Source organism: Artibeus jamaicensis, unplaced genomic scaffold (genome assembly GCF_021234435.1).
Source record: "Artibeus jamaicensis isolate MK-2021 breed Jamaican fruit bat unplaced genomic scaffold, CSHL_Jam_final contig_1016, whole genome shotgun sequence".
NCBI lineage: Eukaryota > Metazoa > Chordata > Mammalia > Chiroptera > Phyllostomidae > Artibeus > Artibeus jamaicensis.
In genome coordinates, this window is record NW_026521195.1 from 6,750,154 (window position 1) to 6,764,793 (window position 14,640).

General features: G+C 38.5%; 1 protein-coding gene across 1 annotated transcript in view; it reads left to right on the forward strand.

Moving 5' to 3' along the window:
• Positions 1 to 14,640, forward strand: part of DPY19L2 (dpy-19 like 2) — a 51,577-nt gene that overhangs the window by 20,581 nt on the left and 16,356 nt on the right. The window contains exons 10-14 of the mRNA XM_053661288.1: positions 2,153 to 2,230; positions 2,992 to 3,078; positions 8,351 to 8,410; positions 11,876 to 11,956; positions 13,978 to 14,079. Of these exons, the coding sequence (XP_053517263.1) occupies positions 2,153 to 2,230; positions 2,992 to 3,078; positions 8,351 to 8,410; positions 11,876 to 11,956; positions 13,978 to 14,079 (408 nt within the window). The remainder of the gene's footprint in view (positions 1 to 2,152; positions 2,231 to 2,991; positions 3,079 to 8,350; positions 8,411 to 11,875; positions 11,957 to 13,977; positions 14,080 to 14,640) is intronic.

A 14,640-nucleotide genomic window follows, 5' to 3' on the forward strand; every position in this document is an offset into this window, starting at 1 on the left:
ACCCTACCAAGGAGCCTGTGCCACCAGTTGTCTACAAAGAGTGACATTAAAACCTCAACTTAATCGGTGCTGTGGAGTTAAAGCATGTTTCAAATATTCTCTCTACTCCCTGTGAGTTGGCCCTTTCAGGCCCTAACACAGAAAGTCCATGGTTTTCAATATTTGCACCTGCCAACATAGTAGCATAGATTTCCCATGTGCATCACTTCCTTGCAGGCAAATTTATTAATCCAGTGATGCTGATGAAACTATTTAAGTAGCTCTTTTGGTAATTTTGATATTGCCTGAATGATTGCCTAACCATTCCGAAGATGCACTATGTTTTCAGTGTCCTTTTAATTGCGATGTGATTAACATCACATTTTGTAAGTTTAAGGTGCACAATGTGTTGACTTGATACATTGTGACTTGATACATTGCGGTGTGATCACCACCTTATTACCACTACAGTATTAGTCAGCTCCTCTGTCAAGTTGTGTAATTATTTTTTGTGGGGGGAGGGTGAGCGCATTTAAGATCTACTGACTTGGCAACTTCAAAGTATATAATACAGTATTGATTGTAATCAGTATGCTGGGCATTAGATCTCCAGAATTTCTTCATCCAGTTGCAAGTCTGTACCTTAAATCGACAGATAACTCTGGTATCTCCTCACCTCCCGGCCCCTGGTGCCCACCATTCTGCTCTCTTCCTACCAGTCAGGCTGTCTCGATTCCACAGATAGACCGTCCAGTGTGTGTCTGTCCTTGTCTGCCTGTCTTCACGCAGTCCTCCAGGTCCACTGTGTTGTCAGCGTCCTCTTTTCTCACCTGAATAATATGGCTTCAGCCTAATTCCTTTACTCATTTCGGAGATGTGAAGTAGGCTGTGTTGGGTCTTTACACTGTATACTCCACATCTCTCGTGTTCTTCCATGTATTTTTTACTGCGTTGCCACTTATGCTTCCTCCTAGATGTTTTCTCTTGTCCTGTCTTTCAGTTTCTTGCATCTTTGTTTTATATCATCTTTGACTTCTTCATATTGGTTTTTCTGATAGTGGTATATTTTCCATTTCTTTTTACGTGGCTTTCAGGATGCTCCTGGAATTTTCAATCCTACCTGTTACCTCCTTGCGCATATCAAACATAAGCCTCTGTCTGATGATGCCAGACACATTTTTGAGTAATTTGCAAGCTAAAAGTGGTTTTTACATTTTAAAAGTGTTATTTATTCAAAAAAAAAAGGAAGAAAAAATTTAGCAGGTCCTCAAATATCATCATTTTGTTCAATATTCTTTTGTTATACCATTGATGAGATTTCATAAGAACGCAACTCTTTTTTTTATATCAGTTAGCCTATGGTAAAATTGTTTTCATATAGTATGTTTTGCTAAAAGTTGCTTAACTTTCTCACTATGGTAAGTGAGAACTTACTATGCACAATTGAGACTATACGTGGCCCACAAAGTGTATACTGTCTGACACTTGAACTAGATTCTTTGTGGATCTGTTTCTATTGTGTTTATAATAATGTCTCTTCCTATATCTATTTAATTCTGATGTGGTGTTGGACATTGCACACGAATAATGATATAGTTAATTTGAGGCCATGTTGCTATTAACATCTTCTAGAGAAGATTAAATGTGTTGCCAGCAGGCAAATACAGTCACTAACAACCTTGACTCATCGAGATAATTCAAAGGTGGCTTTCATCTTTCTGAGGACTGTTTGGTTTCTGCTTCTCTCTTTCCTCATAGCCCTTTGAAGCCCCAAGTCAAAGCCTGAGGACGTAGCAGGGGCCCCATTCTGCGCGTGCCCTCCCTGCCGAGTCTGCAGACACTCTCCACTACCCCCCTCACTGGCAGGCACCTGCTGCTATTGGAACGGGCAGACACCTGGGGAGAAAAGTGACCTAAAACGTCATGCCCTTCACTGCACATTTCCATCTTTCTCTGGTCTTGGCTTCCTAATTCTTTTCTGCCTTGATAGTGATCTGTGGCTTGCGTGCAGGTCTTTTCTCAGCTATTCTAGTTCCCGGTGAGAAGACGGGTTGAAATTACTTAGGTGTCATTATTAGAAATGTAACTCCTCTTGCATTTACTTTGCTTCTGAATAGTGAAGTATCTGTTTTCTACATGTTTTTCACTTTGGTTTTTAATATTTTTATTTCAGATAGCCTCGCTATTTCCTATGTATGTTGTGGGGTACATTGAGCCAAATAAATTCAAGAAGATCATTTATGTGAACATGGTAACACTTTTCATATTTATAAGTCCAACATTAAAATAAGATATTGGGGTTGCCTGCTTTCAAGTTGTTTTAATACATGTGATTTTGATACTATCCAGAAGGAAAACAGGAAGTGTACATTATAGATACCATATTATAACATACTTCCAACTACAGTGTAGGTGTTTTTTCTCTCTGAAACTTTTATTTTTATATTTTATTTATTAGTAGTCACTACTTTTGAAACTGTCTTTTCCCTGAGACCTGACATTTCTAACACTATGCGTGAATGTGACACACGGTGAATTTTATGTTTTTGTATTTTTGTTTTTAATCTTAGTTTCCAAACACATCTATCCCCCTAAGAACATAAAATAAATATCTTCTAGCTAAGAACATAAAATAAAGCTTCCTTCATGATAGAAATCCTCAAGTAGTTCAACAAAAAATAAGATTAAAAGATTCATACTTACAGCTAAGTTTTTTTTTATCATGTAACTCCATTATGGAATCAATAAAAATGATAGTTTTTCCCATTTTCTTTGTACCAAGTAGCAGATAGAGAAAAAAATTAAGTTTTCCTAGGTAGAATTTATGGTGTTGAAAATACTTAGAACCTATCAGTGTGTTGAAATTCTATTATCATTTGGCCAAGATCTATTTATTAATCTTATTTATGCATATCAAGTTTGTATTAGAATGGCTATATGCCTGTTGAAAAAATCTGCATTATGCTATACATCTAATGATGATAAAATGTGTTTCCTTTCTTCAATTTTTAGATTTCAGTCCTCCTTTGTTTTGTATTGATGTTTGGAAATCCAATGTATTTATCTTCTTACTATTCTTCATCTTTGTTAATGACATGGGTAAGTATTGTTAAGCTCATTTATATTTTGGTGTTTTTTTTTAACCTGTGAAATAGAAGGTTTAGCCCACTGGCTCAAGGTTTAGGAGAACAAATAGGGCCCTTTCCTGGTTATCACTCACATGAAAAAGTTTTTCCCAAGTAATGCCTATTCCCTCTCCAACCCTTGGCAAGTAACATGGTACAAAGTTTACCGTTTTAAGGCAGCACTCAAGTAAATATTTAAAAAAACAATTAGGTGGTGACAAGATTTACTTTTAAAATATGCAAAAACTCCTGATAAAAATTAGTTATTTCCTCCTAAGTCACTTTGGTAGGCTAAGTGCCCATGGCAGGGACACTGCCACTGCCGAGATGCATTTTTGGAGGTCCTATGAGATGCCTTCACAGGCTGTGGTGCATTCTTTTGAATATCTTCATGGGCGACAAAACTTCCTCTTTCGAGGGTGGATTTGATTTTCGGGAACAACCACAGTCTTGTGAAAAAGGTGGGTGATTGGGCTGGGTAATGCATAGATCTGGGTCAAAATACGGCGTGGCATTGAAGTGATGAAACCTATTTTCTGCACCAGTAACTGAGTCACCTTTGAAGGAAGTTTAGGAAATGGAGCTCCAAACTACTCTGAGCAATGGTAGCGTAATTAGAATAAGTGCACTGTTTTCTCATGTGACTTACTGTCATCGAATAACAAACACTCATTTGGATATGCATGTGGAACGGTGGTTCAGTAAATTGGTTTTATCACTTTACAGTCACGCTTCTGATACCCATGAGCCAGAACCTGTCACGTTCTCCTCCACTGAGCGCTCCTGGGATGTGCTCTTCCACAGTTACCAGACGTGGTGCCAAGCACAGCGACACCAAACAGAGCACTTTTCCATGCATGGTGCATTGACCCACTCTTTGAGATTGTTCTTATATTGTAACATTCTTGTTCCCCACATCTTTTTTCCCCTCACAATAAGTAGTCCCTTCTCTTTCTCATCCCCCCCCAAAAAAACATCGCCTGTGCAATTTCAGTTTTGTTGAACTTTCTCAGCATGACAAGGTAGAGGACTTGTAATAGCGTGCTCATCCACCTCTCCTAGGAAACCAATTTTATTTTGAAATACAGACACACAGAAAACCTCATAAAGCAAATGTGAGTGTTAACACACAGACAGTATTAACTAAAACTGACAAGTGCTGGTTAATGAGCTGTTAGTTGGCAAATACACTTAAATGACCATCAATCCCAGTCAGAACTTTCCCAGCCACCCCTCCCCATTATAATCCCTTTCCGCTGCTCTGAAGCGGTAGTGACCTGTGTGTGGTAGTCGCTCCCCACCTTCCTGTATGGTTGGATCACTGAAGTTCCCATTTCGTCTGTAGGTGGCCTACCTCCTGCCTGCTTTCTTTCCCAGAAAATGTGTGTGTTGGAGAGCCTAGGTCACTGAACATGTAGAGGATCACATGACCTAGATTTGACTCTTTGAATCCTCATGCTGTAGCCTGACATCCCCCTGTGTCTTCTGGACTTGTGATATGTTAATAATTGAATCTACAGCTTGGACAGATGAAGGTTGATCCATTTGGCACAGTATCGTCCTTTTACCAGGAGAAACCTAACACCAGCACCTCTCTTCCTACGCTAGCAGCCGCCATGGCTTAGTACCAGACTCATTCGTGTGATAGGGATCAAAAAATGGCGACATCCCAACCCTCCTTTACAGTGAACAGAGGAAAAATAAAGTACATGTCTGAATTAGGGGAGCCGGGGAGAGCTGGAAAAATATTTGAGGAAATAATGGCCAAAATTTTCCTAATTTGTTGAAAATTATTAACTCAGAAAGAATTTCAGTAAATCCCAAATACAAGAAAGCTGTAGTCAGGCATATTATAGTCAGATTGCTCAAAATCAGTGATAAAGGTACAATAGTAATAACAGTCAAAGAAATAAGACAAGTTAAATATATATAGAAGAACAAAAGGTAAGGATGTTAGCTAGGTTTTCATAAGAAAAAAATACAAACAATATGACAATTAAGCAACAACTTCAAAACATTTAAAGAAAAAGCACTGTTGGACAAAGGTGTAGTGATTGCTAGCAGGTGGGGTATAAATGCACTAAATGGTGATAGAAAAAATAAAAGTTAAAAAAGAAGAAAAAAATGCTATTTATCTACAATTTTTTTAATTTTTATTTTATCGATTATGCCATTACAGTTGTTCTATTCCCCCCTTCATTCCCCTCCACCCTGCACCTCCCCACCCCCACCATTCCCTCCTTTAGTTTATGACCATGTGTCTTAAGTTCTTTAGATTCTATATTTCCCATACTATTCTTGCCCTTCCCCTATCTATTTTCTACCTACCATCTATGCTACTTATTTTCTGTACCTTCTCTCCCCTTCTCCTCCTCCTACTCCCTTGTTGCTAACCCTCCATGAGATCTTCATTTCTATGTTTCTGCTCCTGATCTAGCTGTCCTTTTAGTTTGCTTTTGTTTTAGATGTGGTTGTTAATAACTGTGCGTTTGCTGTCCTTTCACTGTTCATCTTTTTTATCTTCTTTTTCATAGATAAGTCCCTTTAATATTTCATATAATAAGGGCTTGATGATGATGAACTCCTTGAATTTGATCTTATTTGAGAAGCACTTTATCTGCCCTTCCATTCTAAATGAAAGTTTTGCTGGATAGAGTAATCTTGGTTGTAGGTCTTTGGATTTCATGACTTGGAATACCTCTTTCCAGCCTCTTCTTGCCTGGAAGGTCTCTTTTGAGAAATCCACTGACAGTCTGATGGGAACTCCTTTGTAGGTGACTGTCCCCTTATCTCTTGCTGCTTCTAGGACTCTCTCCTTCATTTAAATCTTGGCTAATGTAATGATGATGTGCCTTGGTGTGTTTCTTCTTGGGTCCAACTTCTCTGGGACTCTCTGAGCTTCCTGGATTTCCTGGAAGTCTATTGCCTTTGCCAGATTGGGGAAATTCTCCTTTATTTGTTCACATAAGTTTTCCACTGGTGGCTGTTCCTTTCCCCCTTCTGGTACCCCTATAATTTGGATGTTGGAGCGTTTAAAGATGTCCTGGAGGTTCCTAAACCTCTCCTCATTTTTTTGAATTCTTGTTTCTTCATATTTTCCTGTTTGGTCATTTTTTTCTTCCTTCTGGTTTACTCCCTTGATTTGAGTCCCAGTTTCCTTTCCATTACTATTGGTTTCCTGTGCAGTTCCCTTCATTTCAATTAGTTTAACCTTCATATGTCCCTGTAATTTGTGACTAAAATCAACCAGTTCTGTGAGCATCCTGATCACCAGTGTTTTGAACTGTGCATCTGAAAGTTTTGTTATTTCTTTGTCACTTAGAGTTATGGGCTCTGGGGCTTTGAGATCTTCTTGAGCCATTTTTGGTCTATTTGTGCCCATTAAGTATGAGGAGTGGAGCCTTAGGGGTGGGGCGGGGCCACCAGGGCGGGGTCACTGGGTTGTGATGCTGTATGTGGTGGCGGGGTCAGAGTGAGGAAAAGGCAGCCCCCCTCTGCTGCCTCCCGCCACTGGGGCCTGCTCTGTCCTGTCTCACTGCCCATTCCCTCGCCCGTCTATCTGTGCAGGAATGCGCCACCACAGTCAACCCACTGCCCTGCACCCTCGCTGGGTCCGCCAGTCGCTCCCTGGGTCGCTCCCTGGGTCTGCCCTTTGCAACCCCATGCCTGGGTTCCACACGCCTGAGTCGGTCTGACCGAGTTTTCCTGTGCAACCCTTCTCTGCCAGCTGCTGGCTTCGCCCCTCTTACTGGTCAAGCTGAAGAATTCATTGTTATCGGACTTCCGAAAAGTTCAATTTTCTGTGTTCTGGCTGTGTTTTCTGTTGCTAATATTTTGATGTCTCTAAACTTGGTTGTGTGAGAAAGCAGGCGTCTCCACCTATGCCTCCATCTTGGTGGAAGTCTGAGAAGTTCTTATCCACAATTCTATAACTCGCAAACTACAGCTCAGAGATGAAGGCAAAATAAAGACTTCATGAGGGCATGCTAACTGACAGGAATGGTAAAGGAGGGCCTGCAGGCGGAAGGAACAAATATACTACATGGGCATGTCCGTGCGGTGCTGTACAAATGAAGCTCTGTGAGTGGGAGCTGGAGGTGCGGCCGGGACAAAACTGCCGCAGACTGTGAGCGTCTCCCTCCTGGTACCAGAGGTTGGGAAGTGCATGCTCCAGGTGCCAGCCGATTTGGTTCTCGGCGAGGGCTCTCCTCTGCATTTATAAGCAGATGCCCTCACTGTGTTCACATGTGTGGAGAGAGAGATCATCTCTCTCCTGTGAGTTCTCATGTCTCTCCTTATAAAGGCATCACTGTGAATAATGCACACTTTTCTTACCCAAATTCATGAGAGGAAAGTGAGGATGCACATTATACAAGGGTAGTACTAATTCCCATTGTGTAATGTGAATTCTCCCATGTGTGATGCAAATTATACATGGAAGTAGCATTAAGACCTGGCGGTGCATTATGCATGGCAAAATATGGTAATTCCATTCATTAGGGATTTAATTACCTCAAAGTTCATACCTCCAGCGTGTCACATGGGAGATGAGGGTTTTGATACGTGAATTTGGTGGGGAACATAAGCATTTCTTTGACAGCACTGAGCATGTGTATGTTTCTCAGGATGCAGCTCCATGCAGAAGTCTCAGTTTCGGTTTCTTGCCTCTCAGGGTTCGGAGCCCGTCCCTTCTCACACAAGCACACAGCTGCCACCCCTTCCCGCTGCCCTCTTCTAACACTGCCGCAGGTGCCCTCCTGGCTAATGTTCCAGTTTTTAAAATCGCCATTTTGGGTCTGGCATCTGCAAAGTTCCTTTTCTCCCTTGAAAGTTCAGTTAGGTTTTTAGAAAAAAAATTAAAAATATTTTACGTGGGAGTTTGGAAAGGAGGGTTTCCCATTAGCTCGAGGCACTGACCTTGCTGGACAGCGTCCATGCCCACTTGCATGGACACGCCACCCACACACCACCTACCTTGTCAGAGGAGTCGTCCTGCACGTAAAACTCCCAGGGGGTGCAGGGAGGGATTGACTTGAGTCCAGAGGCAACTTTCAGTGCACAAAGCATTTAGCTCTCACCCCAAGAAAATTTTGTGTTCCAATTTTGAAAAGTCAGCAATTAACAAGTAAAATGGTTGGTGATAAGGAAGATGGAATGAGGAATGGCTGTGTAGTTTTTGAAACTTCTAATTCATATAAAATATGAATGTTAACTTTATTCATCTCATTTTGTGTTGTGCATTTTAGGTGGTAATTCTGAAGAGAAATAACATTCAAAGATTGGGAGTGTCTGAACTCAACTTTTGGGTAAGAGTCAACATTTTTAATGCAATTTCTTCAGACTCTTTATTTCTATAAACTGAATAAGATAACATACTTAAAAATTGAATGATTTAGAGTTAATAAATTTTATTACTATCTACTTGCTTAAGGTGGGAAGTAGTCCTTAGCAACATCTACAAGTCATTTTTAAGAAAATTGTTGTTTGTCCTGACTGGTTTGGCTCAGTGGGTTGGGCACCATCACCCAGACTGAAAGGACTGTGGTTCAATTCCTGGTCGGGACACAGCCTGGGTTGTGGGCCAGGTCCCCAGGTGGGGACGTGTGAGAGGTACCTGATCGATGTTTCTCCTTCATGTTGATGTTTCTCTCCCTCCCTGCCTCCCTTCCCCTCTCTCTAAAAATAATCAGTGAATTTTTTTAAAGACACTTCTTGATTTATTTCAATACTGCCCTCCATCTTTCTTCCTTTACTGTTCATTCTGCTGCACACCCACTGCCTTGCTTTTAAAATTTCTACTTTCTTGAGTTTCTCTCTATAGACTCTCTTCTCTTCAAAATATACATGGCAAAAATAAGTTGCTAGTTCTGTTCCCGCTTTTCCCTTTGATTTTTCTCCACATCTGTCTATTATCTCTTTCCTTCTGCTTCCAACTTTAAACTCAAGTATTTTTGTCCTTTTAGCATTTCTTTACAATCTCCCAGCCTCTTCTTATTTCAACTTAGACACTGTTTAATCTTTTTTTGACTTCCTGCCAAATATACACATGGATGGCCCATGTGCCTTCCAGGTTTGCGTGTTTTGTTTCCCGGGTAAATAAGTGTCCTATTAAGTAGGCACTGCAGTTCCTAATTATCACACTACCAGCAGGTGGCATCCATCTTTCTCTCTGATGTACTTCTATTAAAAAATATAACCTGCCACATCGAAGAACTATGTGATTGTATATTACATATTGAGAGGGTAAAACTGTGAACATTATAGTAAGATAAGAAAGTACATTTACACTCAGAATACAAAACAACCAAATGAAAGGTATCGCCAGTCTCATTGCTTGAGGCAATCTCTCATCCCTTACAGAACATGTGAAAAACATATGCACACTTAAGTCATTGGATGTCATGACTCTTCTGATATGTGATTTTCTTTTACTTCAGAGAAAATAGTAATGGTTGTGTCTAAAAGATTAAATCAAGAAATCAACAGAAGATTTGAAGATTTTTATTTAATAACGGTACTCAAAATAAATTGAAAATTTCAATCACAAACTATTAAAAAAGGACAACGAATAGGACAGTGTCCATAGACATTCAGAGAATTCCATCAAAGCTGTTCTCAGGCAAATTTATTGTTTTAAACATTTTCGGATTTAGACTAGAAAGAATGGAAGTTAACCTCAGGTTTCATTTCAATAATTTCCAGAGACAAAATTCTAAGGAAAGAAGAGTTGAAATATAATAAATGTTCAGCTTATATTTATATTTTGAAACTTGTATAATTCTCTTGCAAAAAGGAGAAACCAATAATGGTAGTCATCTGAACAGTGCAGTGGATATCCTGGCTGTTTATAGTGTCAGTCGCTGTTCTTGTTTTAGAGAAGACAGTCAAAAGGAAAAGCAGAGATTTTTTGAACTAACACTTCTTCTTACAAACAAAAACCCATTTTATTTCTCAAGTAATTCTTTAATGGTAGTGGCCTAAAGGTTATATTGCATATCTTACTTTATTATAACTAAAATGTTGAAAACAAGGAAGTTATTATTTTTATATTGAATGACAAGAAAATATACACAGAAGAATTGTCACTCATAATTGACCAAAATCTGTTTTTTAAAGAGTTTATTTATTTTTTTAAAAAGATTTTACTTATTTATATTTAGAAAGAGATGAAGGGAAGGAGAAAGAAGAAGAGAAACAATAATGTGTGGCTGCCTCTCACATAAGATCCCCCTGGGGACCTGGCCCACAACCCAGGCATGTGCCTGACTGGGAATTGAACTGGTGACCCTTTGGTTTGCCGACCCTTTGGGCCAGCACTCAATCCACTAAGCCAAACCAGTCAGGGCTGGTTTTTTTTTAATTTTTTTTTCAAGAGAGGGGAAATGAGGAAGAAAGAGAGGGAGAGAAACATCAATGGGTTGCCTCTGCACACCCCCAAGTGGGGATGGGGACCTGGCCCTCAACCCAGACATGTTCCTGGACTGGAAATTGAACCAGCGACCTTTCAGCCTCTACAACAAGGTCCAACCCACTGAGCTACACTGGTCAGACCCAAAATCTGTTTTTAATATTCTTTACCATGATGTGGCAACTTGGAAAAAATATTAGCAACTCAAGAACAGGTAGATATATCTCCTTAGTCTGATCAAATTGGGTTCATTCCATACAGGCTAAGTTTCACACTAACAGATTAAAAAAGGAAAAAAACACATGACCATCTCATTACATGCAGAAAATGAATTTTATAAAATTAAACCCCCATTTATTAAGCACCGTAGGAACAGCAGGGAATTTTCTTCATTTAATAAAAAATTCTTCAGCATTCACTGGCCCTATAGGTCAGGTATTTGGAGTGTTCTATTTAAAATAAAAATCAAGATAAATGTTTTTTCACTTTTCATTAAAGGTTTGAGTGAGCACATTAAAGCAAGAAAGTAAACAGTAGTAGGAAGGAAATGGAAAGGAAGAATCAGAAGTCATTATAACATCATTATTTACATAGAAAACACTCAATAACTTTTCTTAGAAATTGTAAGAATTCAATAGCATGGCCAGATAAAAGATTAATATACAAAAGTCAATTATATTTCTATTTTCTGGCAACAAAGAGAAAACATTTTGTAAATTTGTCATATATATATTAGGAATTAAAAACAAACAGTATCTGAATCAATTTAACAAAATGCATTCAGTATTTTGGAAAAAGTTATTTTTATGTGTTAACACATACATAATATCAAGATAAAAGGAAAAATTTTCATGTTTATGCATAGGAGGACTCTATACAATGTCATCCTCCCCAGTTGGATAAAGAGGGGAAAAAGAGAATGGCACTAAAAAAGTATTTGAAGAAATAGTGACTAAAAACTTCTTAAATTTGGTAAAATACATAAGTTTACACAGTCAAGAAACTGAATCCCAACTAGGGTAACCCAACAAAATCCATGGCTTGACACATCATAATGAAACTTTTAAAAACTAAAGAAAAAGACAGAATTTTGAAAGCAGGCAGAGAGAAATGATGCATCATACCCATAGGATAACACTGATTTGAATTACAGCAGACTTCTCACATGAAACTATGGGTGCCAGAATAGTGGTACCATTTTCTGTCAAGCATCCAGTTTTCTATAGGAACATCCTTTCTTAGACTTTGTCACTCACATGCCTCACATGATTAAAATTTTTCTGTGCCATTTATTGATGTAATTAAATATCTTAACTGGGTAATTTTTAGTAGCTGACTTATATCTATTTTATTTATTCTTTAGCTAATTCAAGGTTGTGGTTGGTTGTGTGGAACAATAATTTTGAAATTTCTGACATCTAAAATCTTGGGCGTCTCGGACCATGTAAGTACTGCCTAGTTAAAACATAAGAAGCTTTATAACTCTGTATACCTGAGTGAAAACTTCAGAACCATGTATTTGTACCTCTTCCACTTCAAGAGATGAAGTGCCTTCTTCAAGGTCTCCAAGCCAGTCACTGGCAGAGTCAGCATCACAGCCCTGCTGTCCAATGACTGTTTTAATCAACCAAGAAAAAAGTGCATCAGCGAGCACTTACTTAGCCTTCTGGGAAAATTAATAATATGTTAAATAGTTATTTGTTTATATTTCAGTTAATGCACAAGTGAGTTTTTGTTTAGTTATTCATTTATTGCAGATGTTAACATATGAACAGCCTGTACTCAGCTTTGAAATATACAACTTCTAAAATCTCAGTATAGTTTTATTTATAATCATGGATTAAACTTAAGATATGATTTGAAAATTTTTAAGATTTTTCTTATAATATAAAAAGAAAATGTTAAAGGTTTTCTATCTTTTTGACCTTCTGGAAACTGTATTGGCCACTGATCCCTCATGTGTCGCATTTCTGTCTGTTCTAAGACGAAGCCCTTAAATGATGGCCCTGTTTACAGCACATGTCCCACAGAACAATTTCTTTAAGGAACAGAAAGCAGTGCATGGATTTACTTTTGGTTTTTAGCACTTTCTGTTTGGATATGAGCATACATGTGTGTATTGTACAATAATCTACTCTGAAATTTACCTTATCTACTACTATCCACTTAGGACCCTGTCTAATGTTGAAGTTGCTTCCTAAAAAGCCAAGTGTTATCCCTATTAATTAGAATTGAACTTGCATGCATGTTCATATTAAATAAAATTTCAAACTGTGAGGATTTATTCACTATTTATTGCTAGCTTTGCATGGCGGTTTATTAGGTTTATTTGTTGCTGTTGTTTTCTAGTATGTCTGACACATTTTCCTTTTTTTCCCTTTCCCCTTTTATTGGTCTTACCTTTTAATTCTGTAGGGAGTATGTATTTTATTATCAACTTTATTTAGGTCTCCGCAGTTATTTACTTATCTATTAAGTTGGTCTGTGTTTTCTTTTTCTTGCCTTACTCCACATGGTCACCCAACTCTACAGACCTCACACCCACCTTGTACTCTTAAGTGACCTCCTGTGTGCAGCAGCAGTGAGAAAGACTTGAAATTGAAGTGTTTTGCTTAAATTACCATTAGTCACCAGACCTACTCTAAATTAGAAAAATCGAGGAAACTCTGAAATCTCCTGGTGGATAGATAATGGGAACCATGGATAAAAGAAAACCACAGAAAATCATATCAACTTGATATAAAATAATTTCTGTCCATGTCAAATATTATGAATTAAGGTTTAATATACCAAATATTTTCCTTTTTTTCTGGCCTCCGGAGAATGCTGTGGAAAATTATTGTCCCTCCAACAGTAGGTAATGAATACTCAGTAGAAAAAAGGAGTTCTACATGGGGTTTGTGTGGTGGTGTTTATTTCAAAGGCCTTGGGAATCCAGTAACTACATCAGAGTATTATGTGTACTCATTGTAATTCTCATGAATAATAGCTCTCACATTTAATGGCTTGAATGTATGCCCCAAAAGTTCAAGAAGCACCAAAAATTGTAATCAATATCAGAGGCTTCATAAAAATGACAACAGATAGAAAAATTGTTCATGATTTACAATGCATGGTGAAAGGGCTTAACCTGAGATTGGTTTTTCCTTGATAAACGGTGTGATTATACAATCTCATAATTAACTGCACGGCAGTTTCTGCCCAGTCAGTGCTGGTTTTAGCTCACCCTTTACATTGTCATCTCTGCTTGTTTTTCTGACCTCTTTCAGCTTTTCATTTCTCTTGGTGTTCTCTTTGTTTTCATACTTCAGCATAGAACATGTATTGTTCACTGTGTATCTTTTCCTTCAAGGGGCATCCATGCGCCTTGGATTTATGTGTTCTCTCCATTTCACTGCTCTGCTATTACCAGTTGTTACTGAAACTGTGTGTGTCATTTCAGTTCCTTTTACGCTTTCCTTCCAGATTCGCCTGAGTGACCTCATAGCTGCGAGAATCTTAGGGTACACAGATTTCCATACCTTAATCTACACCTGTGCTCCCGAATTTGACTTTATGGAAAAAGCGGTATGTTTGTTTTTCTTTTCTACAGGTATGGCATTTTTTTTTTAGCTCTTACGTTTTCTTTTGAATCTGAAACTCAAGATTTTCATTTAGACACATCCAACTTACCCTGTGTTTTTTTTTTACTGTAATGTTTGCTAATCATATAGCCTTTCTCACCTGCATTCTTACGTGCAAAGCAGTAAATGATGGCTCCTACCTCGAAGAGTTACTGATGATGGTTGAGGGAGATGGTCCAGAGAGGTCCTTAACATGTTATATGGTCCCCAGTGAAGGACTATGATGACAGTCAGTGACAATACTTGTCATGACCTAGGTCAGTTGGAGGCATGGAAGCACTCTGGAAAAATAAATCCAAAGTCTTAGTCAGATTTTTAAAGAATTCAGTTTTACTTAATTTAATACCCCAAATATTACAAACATTTTGAACAAGATGTTTCCAGGGAAAGGTACACAACTAACCACACATTGTTCTCTTATCTATCCATCCGGTCATACATTCATTCAAAAACCGTCCCTGGCCCCTAGTCACCTGTGAGGCAGCCTATTGCAGGGCCACACAGA